This window comes from Morus notabilis, unplaced genomic scaffold (assembly GCF_000414095.1).
Source record: "Morus notabilis unplaced genomic scaffold, ASM41409v2 Scaffold317, whole genome shotgun sequence".
NCBI classification, from domain to species: Eukaryota; Viridiplantae; Streptophyta; class Magnoliopsida; order Rosales; family Moraceae; genus Morus; species Morus notabilis.
This window is the reverse complement of record NW_010363634.1, coordinates 347,221-365,677: the sequence shown is the minus strand read 5'-3', so window position 1 is coordinate 365,677 and position 18,457 is coordinate 347,221. Positions and strand designations below refer to the sequence as shown.

Below are 18,457 nucleotides of genomic sequence, written 5' to 3'. Positions count from 1 at the left end.
TGGTTTAAAATAAATTACTGAGAATAATTTAAATACCTTGAAACTATTTAAACTCACACGTGTCAGAAACATTTATTAATTAAACTCAATTAATAATCTAGATTAGGCACACTAATAATCTCAATTACCTTAATTAATCTTAATTAATTCTTCAGGGTGTTACAATTGTTCATTAAGATTAAAAGATTCTAAAATGACCACATATAAACAGATAGATATATCTCTATACTATCCCAAAAAATCTCCTCTCAGTTTCATTTTGATCCTCATTCAAAAAGTTTATCAGAAATTTCAAAAGCTTTATGTCCAGAAATAAATACGTCAACACAAGTATGACAATCACAATAACGTTTACAGAAATTAAATTCTCGTAATATGATTACATCATTATCCTAGCAAAAAATTAAATTTAAAACATAAATATAATTAAACTAACATAGTACAAAAAAAATCAAATAATATTTTTATAACAACAATAATAAAAGCATAGTTTTAGTACAAACACTAGTTGCAGATAAAGTTTCTAATATGCTTTGGATATCTCCTAACATGACTCAGAACTCTTTCTCCAAAATTTAAACTTAAAAACTAAAAATCACAAACTTTGAAATTTAAACTAAGAATTACTAAAACAAAGATTTTTCTCTTTTTTTTTTCCTAAAGAGCTCTAAGGCTCGAGGGATGCTTTGAAGAGTTAGGAAAGCAGCCTATTTATAGGCCTTGGAGTGCATATGAGTCCAACGCATGGATGCTGTAGAGTCATGGAGCAAGCGCACTTCTTTTTCTTCCTCCGAAATCACCATGAGAATCCAATATTTTGGACTTAATCCAGTGCGGCAAGGACTACGTGAAACTGGATTTCTATTGGCCATCAGAAATCAACAAACATTTCAAATTGATCCGGACCATTGACTTAATAAGCATGATACGTGACGCAACTGGATTGGTAGGAGAAAGCAAACTCAAATGGGAACAAACACGAGAAAGATGCTTTCCAACATGTGAGGCCCGCTGATGTTTCTTTGTCTGCTCACTCTCTTCTCCCAAAGAATGTAATGCACTCTCCAATCCTAACCATCTAAGTGCTTCGATCTAACGGATGTGATTCAAGCTAAAAATAAAATAAAAATTATTATATTTATATTATATAAAAACCTAATATAATATAATATATATAATTTATTTATAATAATATTATATTGTTATATACACACACATATATATACTATATTATATAAATATTTTTTTATACAAATTAAAATAAAATAAAAATACATAAAAAAATAAAAATCTAATAAAACCAAAATAAAACATAATACATAAAAAAAACTCAAATAAATTAAAATCTCGAGAATTAAGCCGATTTTTTCACAAAATTAAGTAACCTAACTCTATTTGGTAGAGTTATCAACAAGAAATTTGCATTATGAAAATCGTAGCTTATTATTACGGTTATCTTTGTTTCACTAGTATATGCGCTACACAAATATTGTTGATGTTGCAAGTTATTTGACAAAAGATGCAAGTAATTGAACATTAATAAACAAACCGATTAGTCTTGTTGACTTAAAGAATTTAGAGTTAAAAACAAAGTTCATAATTAGCAAAAATCACAATTCACAGCTCTTGGCAATGTGGTCTCGCGCATATCTAGAAAGACTAGAGTCCAAAAAAAAGGGGAAACTAAAATTAAATTAGAAATAAATTTCGGCAATTATGCAAAATAGAAATCTCCAAAAATAACTATGCCAAATACAAGATGTGAATGACATGGACATTAAAGATATGAGCCGTCTAGATTTAAAAGGCCTCACGTGATGTTATTTTTTTTTTCCTCAGAAAAATTTAATTTACACGAGAGACTAGATCAGGCAATTGTTCTTAAGATGAACACACATTTTCGTTTATGCAAGGAAAAAAAAAAAAGTATTCTTCTCACAATTGCTTTGATTAAATCTGACATTAAAGGTGGAATTTATAAGACTAGAAAAAACATATAAGAAATTTCAACATTCCTGTAAACACAAGGCAAATTCCCGTATTTCAATATAAATTTTATAATTCCCCTTGAATTATGCCACTTATATGTATGAAGATATTTCTCAAACTTTAAAATGTGCCTATTTGAACCTGCTCTATAAAACACCGCCAATTTTGCCATTAGTATATAAAGGCCCGTTTAGTTCGCTGATTCGAGTTTTTAATTTGAGTTGAGATGTGACTTTATGTGAGAGCTTTTTACTGTAGCAAAAAAGTTAAATGTGATTGTTTCTGAGAGCTTTTTACTGTAGCAAAACTCAAATTTTAAACTCAAATCGGTGAAATAAACGAGGCCTTATTCTTTCCTGTTACTACGTAGCTCCATGGAGTAACTATTGCACTGTACTGGTTTATTCGGAAAGAAAGGGCACGTTTAGAACTCATTTCAAAATAATTTATTTTTTGTATGAAAATAAAAATAAAAACGTTTTCAATCTCATACATAAATTATTTTTAAAAATGCATTTAGTAATTTCATCAAGAGATTATTTTTAGTATAAAAAACACATTAATTCTCTCTCTGCTCGAGAGAGAAGAAAACGAAAACAAAAATTGAAAAATGACTAAAAATTATTTTTTATTTCTCTCATTTTACACTAAACCAAAAAATCATTTTCATTTCTATTTTTTATCTTTATTGCGTCAAACGCCGTTTTAAAAACGTTTTCATTTTTTTTCTCAAAAAACATGAAAAACAAAAACAGAATAAATTCTAAACACGGCATTCATCGAGCCCCTTATCTTACCCTCAGAGCCCCTTATCTTACCCTCAAACTCCGTCACACACCTAAGTACAACCGTCCAAAAAAAAAAAGACCGATTTAAATAAATGTTTTAGAAATCATAGTAACTAGTACAATGATCATAATTTAGAGGGAATTATCGAGAAATTTACCCTCAAGCGAATACATGGAAGATTTTTATATCATTTCTTAAATAAATGCCATAAAAAAAAAAAAAATTAAAGGGGGAAAACACTTGAAGCTTTGACATATAAGTGGTGTAATCCAGATAATTTATTAGATCAACTGATGTTCAGGTTCTTTTGCCAACAAGAGAACCAACCGTGGTTCTTCGCCTTCTCACGCATTTGAAACTTGATCTATGATTATGAAAACACGTCAATTCAGCTTATATACCTTTTATTAGTAAAACAGTATTTTCTAAGGAAGGAAAAAACTAGTAAAACTCCAGTCCATTTTGCTGATTTATCTACAAAGCCGACTGGAAAATCATCTCCGCGAGTTCCTGCAACGTGAAACCAACATAAAGTGGTTAATTTTATCTTTCATCTGCTTGGCGATAGAATCCGCGCAAAGGCAAACCGAGATCAACAAATTATAAGACTGCAGAGGGTAACCAACGTTTGAAATACTATTTCATAAAATGTCAACTCTGAAAAGGGTAGGAGAACAAGAAACAATAAAAGCAACTTTGTTCTCCCTCTAGAAATGTAGCTGGGCAAAAATTTGTTCAGTAAAATGATAAGAACTGTTGCCACAACTTTGTGTTTTAGGATACCTGCTTCGCGGATGGAACTTTGGGTTCTCCCCATTGCAAAGCTTTCTTCTCAAGAAGTTCAAAATCGGCCTTACCAGTCTGTGTGAAGACGAATCACCATGTTTTAGGTCACGAAATGGCATTTAGAACCAAGACACGGAGAGCACATAAGAAGCCTCTTACCTCTATTAGAGCCCCAAGTTCAGTGTCGAAACTCGCGTATCTTTTGCGGACAAGCTCAGCAAGAGAACCATCCTATTTTGTGATTAAGGAGGGAAAAAAAATTCCATTATCAGGAGAATGAAAATAAATTTTGTTTATAAAGTGAAACACGAAGGAAAGAGGAGTAATATAGGCATATAACCTCAATGATCTTGGCAGCATTACAGAGTCCCCGGGCCAGCGTATCCATTCCGCTAATGTGAGCGATGAACAAGTCCTCAACGTCTGTGCTCTCTCGCCGTCTATGTACGGTGGTATGGAGCAAGAAATCAATACAAAAACAAATGGCATTTAGAGACATCCAAAAAGCATGAGGGAGAGAAAGAAGAAAGCATGAATCGAAAGGAAAGAAAGAAACTAACAATTTTGCGTCAAAATTGAATCCTCCAGGCGCTAGGCCTCCCTGCAATGAAAAAATCAAAACGAAAAGATAAATGGATTCACCAGCAAAAATTTTCAATTTTATACAAAAAATTGTTTGAGAACCATTTTTAACATACATTTTTCACCACACTTTGCATCACCATAGTTGCCTCTGCAATATCAGTAAGAAACTGATCTGTATCCCAGCCTGCAGGGATAGAGGTTCCATGTCACTTAAACTTCTACTTTGCACGATGGCAACATTTTAATGCTGAATATAAAAAGTTTCGCAACTATTGAATACCAATCTGAGGATCGCCAGTGTTTGCATCGATGTTTCCTAGTAGATCATTGAGTCTTGCAGTTTCAAGCTCATGGTGACAACTGCAGAATGAAACAATATCACGGTTACGAAGCATGATTTTACAGTTTCATCTATGGAGAGGCTGAAAATAAGGCTTGAGATCTGAAATGTGATGTACCTGTGGCCTGCTAGTGTTGCATGGTTGCACTCGATATTGAGTTTAAATTCTCCTATAAGAAATGCAACAATGAGGTTGAAATTAATTCTTATGACAACAAGGGAAATATTATTTCGGCTTCACTGAAGTATTGTAGTACAATGTCAAGGATATTTCAGTAAGAAAACAAAAATATAAAACAACAGCAGCGAGCTTTTATACAAACTAGAAAGAAACATATCCTCAAAGACAAAATCCAATTACAGGAGTTAAATTAACCTATTGATATGCAATTTTAGCTTTCAAATTCTAAACCCCAGGTGAAGAATAAATACTAGGGAAGAAAGTCCCGTGATTCCAAATACTTAGCTCATGAACATAGTGAATACTAGTGCCTAATGATAGGGAAAAATTGGGAATATGGATACGAAAATCACCTATAAGACCATATTTTCGCAAGAAATTAGCCGTTGTTGCAGCATCCCAGTCATACCTGAGAAGTTAAAATTGTATATGAACATAGTGATGGATGAAGCCATGATACCACGAAAACAGATTTATTAAAATAAAAAAAAGGACTTACTGATGTTTGGTGGGTTCTTGGGGTTTAGGTTCAATCAGCAGGGTCCCTGAACAGCGCAGAAGAAGATATATAAGCTCGTTGCTTAACTTTTGGCTCAGTGTAAAACACAAAGATGTCAAACAAATTAAGAATTCCAGGGGGAAAGAAAAAATGCTCGCGTAATTTCAAATAGAAGTGATAATGAATTTTGCATTCTATTCTTTAATAAACAATATTTGTAATCACATCATGTTAATACCGCGTCTATATAAATGAGTTAGGTAGCATAGTTTAAAAATAAGGTACCCTTGAATCCAATTTTCTTCTTGTAGGCAACAGCAGCTTCAAGAAACCTGGCCTGTTGGTAGATAAACAGAAGCTCAAGTCAAGGAAAAAAGCACAGTAATGATACTAACAAAGATAGAAGGGCAGTACAAATATGCGAGAAATATTCCATAGAGAGTTGAAACAACAGATATTCATGACAGGAACACACCATATGATCGAGTTCTCGTCCCATGTCAGTGTTCAAGAGACTCTGGTAACCCTCACGGCCGCCCCAAAACACGTAATTTTCACCACCTAAATAATGTGTGACCTGAAGAATGCATAGATATAGAACAATATATACCTCTCCTGTAGTAAATAACATAGTAACAGCAAACAAGCACTTTCAGATCAAAAAAAAAAAAAGGAGTAACAGCAAATAAAAATGCATTCTCACTCTACGCTAGATGGACACACCCACCTCCATAGCTTTCTTAACTTGTGCAGCAGCATATGCATATACGCCTAATTCAGAACTGTACAATATTCAAAGAATAAGTCCATGAATGAGTCAAGAAATTAACAAAGTACTGCAATGATATTATTTACCTAGTGGCACCACCATGCATGTAGCGAGGATGCAAAAACAGCTGAGCCGTACCCCACAAAGGGCGGATTTTTGAACCCTGTACAGTCAAGATTGAGGCATTGAATGAGCAAAAGGTGGATTTCTTGGCAAATACATGGCCAAAAAAAAAAGTTCTGGTGTATGATATGGATAGAAACAATGATGTTTAGATGCAAAATCCCAGATAATAAGAATGTAAATCTAGTTGGTAATAAAGGACAAAGATAACGTGCAACGGGCATAGGGAACTGAGGTTCTTGTTCGTTTTTATAAAATTAAGTGGTAAAGAGAAATGGTCAAAGTGGTCATCACACCACAGCTTAGATGCCATCATGTAGAATTACAAGTCACCTGTTGAAGATTAAAAAACAGCTCTTTCTTTACAATAAATTATCTTAATTAAAATAAGTTATCATTGATTATTAAGAGACTTGAGTGGGTATGCAAGATTTTGAGATGTGTAGATTTTGTATCATAAGACCTCGGGGGAAAAAAAAAGAATAAACGTTAAAACTCTAATTTTCAGAAAACGAAAATTAATATGAAATACGATAAATCTCATTTTACAGATATTTTCATATGCGTAAACGATTTCTGAATAACAAATCCACAGATTACTAAGAGGAATAACTTTCTGAAGTCATCAAGGTAGGTGAACCTACTACTTGGATGGATTGTACTGTAAAAAATGATGGTATTATACATGCAATTCCATAGGAGAACTATGTCTTGGTTTATCCAGGTGAAATTACCTGAAGCTCCTTAGCAAATTCCACCACTTCATCCAAATTGGCATTTGTTTCCTGTAAGCAAAAACAATACAGAATGACTTGTTTCTGAGAGCTTATGAACAATATAAGAACATGCAAGCAGAACCACTAAAATTAAAGTCTCTCGTAAGTTTTTTACACTCAGTAAGTTGAATTATCATACAGACAGTTGACAAATAAAAGGAGCCTAAAAGTAAACTTTACCTCCAGGGTTTGGCCATCGGGAGCTATATCTCGGTCATGGAAACACCACCAATCAACCCCAAGCTTGTCAATGAACTCGAAGTTCGCTCTCACTGCATTGCACAGTTTAACAGTATCTCTTCTCACTTCAGATTCTACACTTTTTATTACTACTAAATGCACAAAATTGTGATGGTGAAAACAAAATAAATCCAGTAATAGAGGTAATTAGTTTACTTCTTCTCTTTGCCATAGCCACTGAATTCGTTCCATCCTCCCAAGGCCAATTCTTTGTAGGTGCACCGAATGGATCAGCTCCAGTCCCGCGGAATGTGTGCCAGAACGCTACACTGAATCTAAACCAATCCTGTAAACATTCTCAAACGTGTAAGAACTTGCTAATATCTGAGTGAAACCAAAACCTACTAAAGAATAGAACTAACAGAGAGGAATACCAACCTTCATTTTCTTGCCTAGTATCACCTCTTCTGCATTATACCATTTAAATGCGAGCGGGTTTTTGCTAGAAGGGCCCTGAAATTAGGATCATAGATTCATAGGTTTAGGAGATGTTTTAAACTACCATAATGTGCAAAATTTAGCACAGCAAAGAAAAAAAAAAGTTGTGAATTTTGATCACATAAAACCAATAAAATTCAGCACAACTCAAACCATAATAATCAATAATCAGCTTCCATAGCTTGTATCATAAATTAACCGAGGTCTCATAAATTAACATCTTTACCAAGCTTATTGTTTTTTAAGTTTTGAGACAAAATTAGCCAAAGATGTCCATACCTCATACTTGATTTTAGGTATGCCAGGGAAAAATTCCCCTTTCCATTCATCAGAATCACCACAGTCGCTTTCAAGATTAGCGGGGCACGTCGGCGGACCGCCATTCTGCACTCGAAAAATAAGGAAAGGAATCAGCAGAAAAGAGAAAATTTGATTAAAACAGTCTTAAAACTCAGAAACATTTTATAGAATCAAGTAAAGTAATATTTATTTTTTACCACTCCAAAGGCGACTATATTCAAACATAGGACAAGCAATAATATCTCCACAGGCTTCATTTTCATAGTCCCTGGAAAATATGCAATCAATTTATCAAATAAACTCCCTCAGAAAAAAAACAAAATAAAAATTCAAATAATCATAACCATGAGAACAGTGAATGTTCATTTTTTTTTTTCCTAAAGAGCTCTAAGGCTCGAGGGATGCTTTGAAGAGTTAGGAAAGCAGCCTATTTATAGGCCTTGGAGTGCATATGAGTCCAACGCATGGATGCTGTAGAGTCATGGAGCAAGCGCACTTCTTTTTCTTCCTCCGAAATCACCATGAGAATCCAATATTTTGGACTTAATCCAGTGCGGCAAGGACTACGTGAAACTGGATTTCTATTGGCCATCAGAAATCAACAAACATTTCAAATTGATCCGGACCATTGACTTAATAAGCATGATACGTGACGCAACTGGATTGGTAGGAGAAAGCAAACTCAAATGGGAACAAACACGAGAAAGATGCTTTCCAACATGTGAGGCCCGCTGATGTTTCTTTGTCTGCTCACTCTCTTCTCCCAAAGAATGTAATGCACTCTCCAATCCTAACCATCTAAGTGCTTCGATCTAACGGATGTGATTCAAGCTAAAAATAAAATAAAAATTATTATATTTATATTATATAAAAACCTAATATAATATAATATATATAATTTATTTATAATAATATTATATTGTTATATACACACACATATATATACTATATTATATAAATATTTTTTTATACAAATTAAAATAAAATAAAAATACATAAAAAAATAAAAATCTAATAAAACCAAAATAAAACATAATACATAAAAAAAACTCAAATAAATTAAAATCTCGAGAATTAAGCCGATTTTTTCACAAAATTAAGTAACCTAACTCTATTTGGTAGAGTTATCAACAAGAAATTTGCATTATGAAAATCGTAGCTTATTATTACGGTTATCTTTGTTTCACTAGTATATGCGCTACACAAATATTGTTGATGTTGCAAGTTATTTGACAAAAGATGCAAGTAATTGAACATTAATAAACAAACCGATTAGTCTTGTTGACTTAAAGAATTTAGAGTTAAAAACAAAGTTCATAATTAGCAAAAATCACAATTCACAGCTCTTGGCAATGTGGTCTCGCGCATATCTAGAAAGACTAGAGTCCAAAAAAAAGGGGAAACTAAAATTAAATTAGAAATAAATTTCGGCAATTATGCAAAATAGAAATCTCCAAAAATAACTATGCCAAATACAAGATGTGAATGACATGGACATTAAAGATATGAGCCGTCTAGATTTAAAAGGCCTCACGTGATGTTATTTTTTTTTTCCTCAGAAAAATTTAATTTACACGAGAGACTAGATCAGGCAATTGTTCTTAAGATGAACACACATTTTCGTTTATGCAAGGAAAAAAAAAAAAGTATTCTTCTCACAATTGCTTTGATTAAATCTGACATTAAAGGTGGAATTTATAAGACTAGAAAAAACATATAAGAAATTTCAACATTCCTGTAAACACAAGGCAAATTCCCGTATTTCAATATAAATTTTATAATTCCCCTTGAATTATGCCACTTATATGTATGAAGATATTTCTCAAACTTTAAAATGTGCCTATTTGAACCTGCTCTATAAAACACCGCCAATTTTGCCATTAGTATATAAAGGCCCGTTTAGTTCGCTGATTCGAGTTTTTAATTTGAGTTGAGATGTGACTTTATGTGAGAGCTTTTTACTGTAGCAAAAAAGTTAAATGTGATTGTTTCTGAGAGCTTTTTACTGTAGCAAAACTCAAATTTTAAACTCAAATCGGTGAAATAAACGAGGCCTTATTCTTTCCTGTTACTACGTAGCTCCATGGAGTAACTATTGCACTGTACTGGTTTATTCGGAAAGAAAGGGCACGTTTAGAACTCATTTCAAAATAATTTATTTTTTGTATGAAAATAAAAATAAAAACGTTTTCAATCTCATACATAAATTATTTTTAAAAATGCATTTAGTAATTTCATCAAGAGATTATTTTTAGTATAAAAAACACATTAATTCTCTCTCTGCTCGAGAGAGAAGAAAACGAAAACAAAAATTGAAAAATGACTAAAAATTATTTTTTATTTCTCTCATTTTACACTAAACCAAAAAATCATTTTCATTTCTATTTTTTATCTTTATTGCGTCAAACGCCGTTTTAAAAACGTTTTCATTTTTTTTCTCAAAAAACATGAAAAACAAAAACAGAATAAATTCTAAACACGGCATTCATCGAGCCCCTTATCTTACCCTCAGAGCCCCTTATCTTACCCTCAAACTCCGTCACACACCTAAGTACAACCGTCCAAAAAAAAAAAGACCGATTTAAATAAATGTTTTAGAAATCATAGTAACTAGTACAATGATCATAATTTAGAGGGAATTATCGAGAAATTTACCCTCAAGCGAATACATGGAAGATTTTTATATCATTTCTTAAATAAATGCCATAAAAAAAAAAAATTAAAGGGGGAAAACACTTGAAGCTTTGACATATAAGTGGTGTAATCCAGATAATTTATTAGATCAACTGATGTTCAGGTTCTTTTGCCAACAAGAGAACCAACCGTGGTTCTTCGCCTTCTCACGCATTTGAAACTTGATCTATGATTATGAAAACACGTCAATTCAGCTTATATACCTTTTATTAGTAAAACAGTATTTTCTAAGGAAGGAAAAAACTAGTAAAACTCCAGTCCATTTTGCTGATTTATCTACAAAGCCGACTGGAAAATCATCTCCGCGAGTTCCTGCAACGTGAAACCAACATAAAGTGGTTAATTTTATCTTTCATCTGCTTGGCGATAGAATCCGCGCAAAGGCAAACCGAGATCAACAAATTATAAGACTGCAGAGGGTAACCAACGTTTGAAATACTATTTCATAAAATGTCAACTCTGAAAAGGGTAGGAGAACAAGAAACAATAAAAGCAACTTTGTTCTCCCTCTAGAAATGTAGCTGGGCAAAAATTTGTTCAGTAAAATGATAAGAACTGTTGCCACAACTTTGTGTTTTAGGATACCTGCTTCGCGGATGGAACTTTGGGTTCTCCCCATTGCAAAGCTTTCTTCTCAAGAAGTTCAAAATCGGCCTTACCAGTCTGTGTGAAGACGAATCACCATGTTTTAGGTCACGAAATGGCATTTAGAACCAAGACACGGAGAGCACATAAGAAGCCTCTTACCTCTATTAGAGCCCCAAGTTCAGTGTCGAAACTCGCGTATCTTTTGCGGACAAGCTCAGCAAGAGAACCATCCTATTTTGTGATTAAGGAGGGAAAAAAAATTCCATTATCAGGAGAATGAAAATAAATTTTGTTTATAAAGTGAAACACGAAGGAAAGAGGAGTAATATAGGCATATAACCTCAATGATCTTGGCAGCATTACAGAGTCCCCGGGCCAGCGTATCCATTCCGCTAATGTGAGCGATGAACAAGTCCTCAACGTCTGTGCTCTCTCGCCGTCTATGTACGGTGGTATGGAGCAAGAAATCAATACAAAAACAAATGGCATTTAGAGACATCCAAAAAGCATGAGGGAGAGAAAGAAGAAAGCATGAATCGAAAGGAAAGAAAGAAACTAACAATTTTGCGTCAAAATTGAATCCTCCAGGCGCTAGGCCTCCCTGCAATGAAAAAATCAAAACGAAAAGATAAATGGATTCACCAGCAAAAATTTTCAATTTTATACAAAAAATTGTTTGAGAACCATTTTTAACATACATTTTTCACCACACTTTGCATCACCATAGTTGCCTCTGCAATATCAGTAAGAAACTGATCTGTATCCCAGCCTGCAGGGATAGAGGTTCCATGTCACTTAAACTTCTACTTTGCACGATGGCAACATTTTAATGCTGAATATAAAAAGTTTCGCAACTATTGAATACCAATCTGAGGATCGCCAGTGTTTGCATCGATGTTTCCTAGTAGATCATTGAGTCTTGCAGTTTCAAGCTCATGGTGACAACTGCAGAATGAAACAATATCACGGTTACGAAGCATGATTTTACAGTTTCATCTATGGAGAGGCTGAAAATAAGGCTTGAGATCTGAAATGTGATGTACCTGTGGCCTGCTAGTGTTGCATGGTTGCACTCGATATTGAGTTTAAATTCTCCTATAAGAAATGCAACAATGAGGTTGAAATTAATTCTTATGACAACAAGGGAAATATTATTTCGGCTTCACTGAAGTATTGTAGTACAATGTCAAGGATATTTCAGTAAGAAAACAAAAATATAAAACAACAGCAGCGAGCTTTTATACAAACTAGAAAGAAACATATCCTCAAAGACAAAATCCAATTACAGGAGTTAAATTAACCTATTGATATGCAATTTTAGCTTTCAAATTCTAAACCCCAGGTGAAGAATAAATACTAGGGAAGAAAGTCCCGTGATTCCAAATACTTAGCTCATGAACATAGTGAATACTAGTGCCTAATGATAGGGAAAAATTGGGAATATGGATACGAAAATCACCTATAAGACCATATTTTCGCAAGAAATTAGCCGTTGTTGCAGCATCCCAGTCATACCTGAGAAGTTAAAATTGTATATGAACATAGTGATGGATGAAGCCATGATACCACGAAAACAGATTTATTAAAATAAAAAAAAGGACTTACTGATGTTTGGTGGGTTCTTGGGGTTTAGGTTCAATCAGCAGGGTCCCTGAACAGCGCAGAAGAAGATATATAAGCTCGTTGCTTAACTTTTGGCTCAGTGTAAAACACAAAGATGTCAAACAAATTAAGAATTCCAGGGGGAAAGAAAAAATGCTCGCGTAATTTCAAATAGAAGTGATAATGAATTTTGCATTCTATTCTTTAATAAACAATATTTGTAATCACATCATGTTAATACCGCGTCTATATAAATGAGTTAGGTAGCATAGTTTAAAAATAAGGTACCCTTGAATCCAATTTTCTTCTTGTAGGCAACAGCAGCTTCAAGAAACCTGGCCTGTTGGTAGATAAACAGAAGCTCAAGTCAAGGAAAAAAGCACAGTAATGATACTAACAAAGATAGAAGGGCAGTACAAATATGCGAGAAATATTCCATAGAGAGTTGAAACAACAGATATTCATGACAGGAACACACCATATGATCGAGTTCTCGTCCCATGTCAGTGTTCAAGAGACTCTGGTAACCCTCACGGCCGCCCCAAAACACGTAATTTTCACCACCTAAATAATGTGTGACCTGAAGAATGCATAGATATAGAACAATATATACCTCTCCTGTAGTAAATAACATAGTAACAGCAAACAAGCACTTTCAGATCAAAAAAAAAAAAAGGAGTAACAGCAAATAAAAATGCATTCTCACTCTACGCTAGATGGACACACCCACCTCCATAGCTTTCTTAACTTGTGCAGCAGCATATGCATATACGCCTAATTCAGAACTGTACAATATTCAAAGAATAAGTCCATGAATGAGTCAAGAAATTAACAAAGTACTGCAATGATATTATTTACCTAGTGGCACCACCATGCATGTAGCGAGGATGCAAAAACAGCTGAGCCGTACCCCACAAAGGGCGGATTTTTGAACCCTGTACAGTCAAGATTGAGGCATTGAATGAGCAAAAGGTGGATTTCTTGGCAAATACATGGCCAAAAAAAAAAGTTCTGGTGTATGATATGGATAGAAACAATGATGTTTAGATGCAAAATCCCAGATAATAAGAATGTAAATCTAGTTGGTAATAAAGGACAAAGATAACGTGCAACGGGCATAGGGAACTGAGGTTCTTGTTCGTTTTTATAAAATTAAGTGGTAAAGAGAAATGGTCAAAGTGGTCATCACACCACAGCTTAGATGCCATCATGTAGAATTACAAGTCACCTGTTGAAGATTAAAAAACAGCTCTTTCTTTACAATAAATTATCTTAATTAAAATAAGTTATCATTGATTATTAAGAGACTTGAGTGGGTATGCAAGATTTTGAGATGTGTAGATTTTGTATCATAAGACCTCGGGGGAAAAAAAAAGAATAAACGTTAAAACTCTAATTTTCAGAAAACGAAAATTAATATGAAATACGATAAATCTCATTTTACAGATATTTTCATATGCGTAAACGATTTCTGAATAACAAATCCACAGATTACTAAGAGGAATAACTTTCTGAAGTCATCAAGGTAGGTGAACCTACTACTTGGATGGATTGTACTGTAAAAAATGATGGTATTATACATGCAATTCCATAGGAGAACTATGTCTTGGTTTATCCAGGTGAAATTACCTGAAGCTCCTTAGCAAATTCCACCACTTCATCCAAATTGGCATTTGTTTCCTGTAAGCAAAAACAATACAGAATGACTTGTTTCTGAGAGCTTATGAACAATATAAGAACATGCAAGCAGAACCACTAAAATTAAAGTCTCTCGTAAGTTTTTTACACTCAGTAAGTTGAATTATCATACAGACAGTTGACAAATAAAAGGAGCCTAAAAGTAAACTTTACCTCCAGGGTTTGGCCATCGGGAGCTATATCTCGGTCATGGAAACACCACCAATCAACCCCAAGCTTGTCAATGAACTCGAAGTTCGCTCTCACTGCATTGCACAGTTTAACAGTATCTCTTCTCACTTCAGATTCTACACTTTTTATTACTACTAAATGCACAAAATTGTGATGGTGAAAACAAAATAAATCCAGTAATAGAGGTAATTAGTTTACTTCTTCTCTTTGCCATAGCCACTGAATTCGTTCCATCCTCCCAAGGCCAATTCTTTGTAGGTGCACCGAATGGATCAGCTCCAGTCCCGCGGAATGTGTGCCAGAACGCTACACTGAATCTAAACCAATCCTGTAAACATTCTCAAACGTGTAAGAACTTGCTAATATCTGAGTGAAACCAAAACCTACTAAAGAATAGAACTAACAGAGAGGAATACCAACCTTCATTTTCTTGCCTAGTATCACCTCTTCTGCATTATACCATTTAAATGCGAGCGGGTTTTTGCTAGAAGGGCCCTGAAATTAGGATCATAGATTCATAGGTTTAGGAGATGTTTTAAACTACCATAATGTGCAAAATTTAGCACAGCAAAGAAAAAAAAAAGTTGTGAATTTTGATCACATAAAACCAATAAAATTCAGCACAACTCAAACCATAATAATCAATAATCAGCTTCCATAGCTTGTATCATAAATTAACCGAGGTCTCATAAATTAACATCTTTACCAAGCTTATTGTTTTTTAAGTTTTGAGACAAAATTAGCCAAAGATGTCCATACCTCATACTTGATTTTAGGTATGCCAGGGAAAAATTCCCCTTTCCATTCATCAGAATCACCACAGTCGCTTTCAAGATTAGCGGGGCACGTCGGCGGACCGCCATTCTGCACTCGAAAAATAAGGAAAGGAATCAGCAGAAAAGAGAAAATTTGATTAAAACAGTCTTAAAACTCAGAAACATTTTATAGAATCAAGTAAAGTAATATTTATTTTTTACCACTCCAAAGGCGACTATATTCAAACATAGGACAAGCAATAATATCTCCACAGGCTTCATTTTCATAGTCCCTGGAAAATATGCAATCAATTTATCAAATAAACTCCCTCAGAAAAAAAACAAAATAAAAATTCAAATAATCATAACCATGAGAACAGTGAATGTTCATAGTTAAATAAAAAACTTCAGGAAAAAAAAAGGGAGTGCTACTAAGTAAGACCTAAATAGGAACAAATTATATTATTATGCATCTCTGTGAATAAATAACAGAGTATATTGCAAATTTGAGGATTACCCATGATCGAACAATCATATATAAGAAAAGGGTTTTCAACAGAATCAAAAATCAACTAGAAAAGTCGTCATTTTACAAGGTTTGTCCTCTCTTTTCTCATTCATTCACTTACCAAGAAAGCTGAAATGAGATTATTATCTACTAGTCAGACCACAAAAGTAGAATTGCACAAGAATAATGTAGAAAGTAAAAAGAAATTGAAAGAAAAAAAAAGGAGAGAGATTACAAACTGAAATGGCGATAGGAACAAGCAAAATCTCCCAGAAACAGTAAGTGGAGTCAAAACCCAGTGCGGATATATAGCAGCTCCGTTTCTAAAAAAAAAAAAAAAATCTCATTTGTTTTTTTAAGGGAAAATAAAATCTCTTTGCTAATAATAAACGTGATTAATTTTAGGAGTTTTAAGAGAATAAATTGGATTAGCAAAAGACTTAAGATTACGTCACCTTCCACACGTGTTTTGTTTCTCGCTAAAACACATTCTTACGATCATTCCCTTTAGCTGTTTTGCTGTGGAGGTGCGGAATATGCTAATGGTGCCGCGAGGGAGGGGAAAATAAGTCATTCTGAATTCGAGTGACGCTGAAGGATAATCTTTTTATAGAAGATCTTGTGAAGATAACCTGACCTGCTATTGGGGATAAGTGTAGCTGACAGTGCGGAGATTCAGTTGATAAAAGTTTACGGATGGCCAATGACAGTCATTTGTCACAGTGTCGTTACGTAACAGACGGAGACGGTAGTCTTCCCTGGTCTCCGAAGGTGATTTTTCCTTTTTGTCTTTTTCCTTTTTTCTAAAGTACGCGGATGATAATTATCAAAGAAAAAAAAAAAAGTAGCGGATGATGTGGCGAATCGTTTTTGGATTAGTACTGACTCGGAGATGACAACACAATGACAATAATAGCCTCTGTTTTAATAATCCAAACTGTTATTGTAATTTAGGATTTAAATTGATATTTAGAAGAAGATAATTTAAGAAAAATTCAAATCATTCCGTTTGATTGGAGGATTCGTTCTCTGATTCGAATCATGGTTCATAGTTCGTTACAGTATTTTCTTTCACAAAAAATATACGTAAATCGAAAATAATTCTAATCTCATGGTTCTAATCCATGAACCAAAAACTCTTAATTTTAAAATTTATCACCCTATAAATTCTAACAATTTTAATTTTTTTTACAGTGAAAAAAATTATAATTCTATTTCTTCTCTCTCTTTAAGAATGTCATAGCTTCTTCATTTTAATTTCGATTAAGATGTTTTTTTTTAATGTGTTCATAATGAAGAGAGGAACAAATCTTCATCCATATTGCATAATTTTATTAAGAATGTCATAGCTTCTTCATTTTAATTTCGATTAAGATGTTTTTTTTAATGTGTTCATAATGAAGAGAGGAACAAATCTTCATCCATATTGCATAATTTTAGATGTCATTTACAATGAAATTTATAAAGATTTGTTACAAAACTCTAATGACTGTTTTCTACACGTTATCCAAACACAATTCAGATTTTATTCTAATTCAAATTATAATTTATTTACATATATAAATAACAGTTCAAATCACAATTCAATTTACTACAAGTCAAATCATCAGAACTCAAACAAAATTAACAAATTGAACCGTTGAACCAAACGGGCCATAGACATTTTAAGAGCAGTCCGATTTGTTCATATCATGATTTTTAATTTCTCTAGTTTCTCTTCTGCTAGGGTTTTCTTTTCCCCTTCCCTTCTTTGTGTCGCTGTAGGTTTCAAAGGACCAGAGTCCTGCGCTGCCTATGGACAATGCTCCGGACTCTTGGCCCCATGAGAGGGTGTCTGATGCTCCAGAATTCTTTTTATTTTTTATTTTTTTGCAATTGATCCCTTTATTTTCCTGAACTACAAATTAATTTTTTTGAATTTGATGAATTTGTTTGAATTTCCACACTTACATTTCCTCCTTAATTTTCATTTAACCTAAACATGAAACAATATGACCACTTTATAGGGTTAACAAGACTCGGTACAAAATGGAGATTAACACGAAAATTACACACTTCTCATGAGGTTTTTACACATACATATAAAAATTCGTAACCATTACAATATAAAGACATCTATCAAAATTAAGCAAATAAGAGTGTATGATTTTGAAAACAACCATCATAAGATAATAAGTTCATAAGAAAATCTAGAACTTTTGTGTCAATTTCAAGACGATTCAAATCTAACCCGGATACCTCAACCTACAAAATTCATATCATTTTTTAATTGTGTTGTCATATCATGATCCGTATTACCAATCCTATTGAACATGTTGTCCCCTAATAAGGTAACTAAAAGCCCATTAGAATCAACTAGCTTGCTCGCTATCGCAAATATGAGGGGCAGCATCTGACGGCCCCACTATATGTTAGCCACAACATAGTACAACACTAACTGAGATCTCCTCCACCCACTGTGGCTTCCGCAGGGCATCATTGTGGAATCTACGAGCAAGAGAATGGAGTAAGATCGAGATTATTTCACTCTTGAACTCAACGCCGCTGAAACACAATGGTGACCGCCCTTTTTGGTCTTTAAAGGCTTGTTTGTTCGGTCTTTTCGGTCTTCTAAGGGCCGCAAAAA

At 33.7% G+C, this 18,457-nt stretch overlaps 2 protein-coding genes across 3 annotated transcripts; both read right to left on the bottom strand.

The window, feature by feature from the left end:
* Positions 1–3,038: 3,038 nt before the first annotated feature.
* On the bottom strand, positions 3,039–8,086 carry LOC21405670 (xylose isomerase). The gene is made up of 20 exons (XM_024169847.1): positions 8,013–8,086; positions 7,795–7,899; positions 7,456–7,530; positions 7,234–7,363; positions 7,018–7,109; positions 6,796–6,846; positions 6,025–6,101; positions 5,897–5,951; positions 5,645–5,746; positions 5,455–5,506; positions 5,170–5,215; positions 5,024–5,079; positions 4,608–4,659; positions 4,430–4,509; positions 4,263–4,333; positions 4,125–4,165; positions 3,905–4,004; positions 3,724–3,795; positions 3,562–3,639; positions 3,039–3,288 (listed from the first exon to the last, which is right to left on the bottom strand). Exons 1-20 carry the CDS (start codon positions 8,076–8,078, stop codon positions 3,253–3,255), a joined length of 1,437 nt encoding a protein of 478 aa, XP_024025615.1. The 5' UTR covers positions 8,079–8,086; the 3' UTR covers positions 3,039–3,252.
* Positions 8,087–10,571: 2,485 nt separating this feature from the next.
* Positions 10,572–16,391, bottom strand: LOC21405669 (xylose isomerase). Of its 2 annotated transcripts, none has more exons than XM_024169846.1 (22): positions 16,287–16,391; positions 16,067–16,154; positions 15,546–15,616; positions 15,328–15,432; positions 14,989–15,063; positions 14,767–14,896; positions 14,551–14,642; positions 14,329–14,379; positions 13,558–13,634; positions 13,430–13,484; positions 13,178–13,279; positions 12,988–13,039; positions 12,703–12,748; positions 12,557–12,612; positions 12,141–12,192; positions 11,963–12,042; positions 11,796–11,866; positions 11,658–11,698; positions 11,438–11,537; positions 11,257–11,328; positions 11,095–11,172; positions 10,572–10,821 (listed from the first exon to the last, which is right to left on the bottom strand). In XM_024169846.1, the coding sequence occupies exons 3-22, from the start codon at positions 15,609–15,611 to the stop codon at positions 10,786–10,788; spliced, it is 1,437 nt and encodes a 478-aa protein (XP_024025614.1). In that variant the 5' UTR covers positions 15,612–15,616; positions 16,067–16,154; positions 16,287–16,391; the 3' UTR covers positions 10,572–10,785. The 2 variants fall into 2 exon arrangements, with proteins under 2 accessions (XP_024025614.1, XP_024025613.1); XM_024169845.1 differs by having other exon boundaries at positions 16,071–16,154.
* Between the last annotated feature and the right edge of the window lie 2,066 nt (positions 16,392–18,457).

Bases quoted from the DNA above. Each gene is read 5' to 3' on its own strand.
- LOC21405670 (XM_024169847.1), bottom strand. From the start codon at position 8,078: ATGAAAATGAAGCCTGTGGAGATATTATTGCTTGTCCTATGTTTGAAT. The intron at 5,952-6,024 runs GTAAATAATATC...AATATTGTACAG, and splicing joins ATGCATGGTGGTGCCACTAG to TTCTGAATTAGGCGTATATG. The intron at 4,005-4,124 runs GTTAGTTTCTTT...CACCGTACATAG, and splicing joins TTCAATTTTGACGCAAAATT to ACGGCGAGAGAGCACAGACG.
- LOC21405669 (XM_024169846.1), bottom strand. From the start codon at position 15,611: ATGAAAATGAAGCCTGTGGAGATATTATTGCTTGTCCTATGTTTGAAT. The intron at 15,064-15,327 runs GTATGGACATCT...TCCTAATTTCAG, and splicing joins TACCTAAAATCAAGTATGAG to GGCCCTTCTAGCAAAAACCC. The intron at 12,613-12,702 runs GTAAGTCCTTTT...TTAACTTCTCAG, and splicing joins CAAGAACCCACCAAACATCA to GTATGACTGGGATGCTGCAA.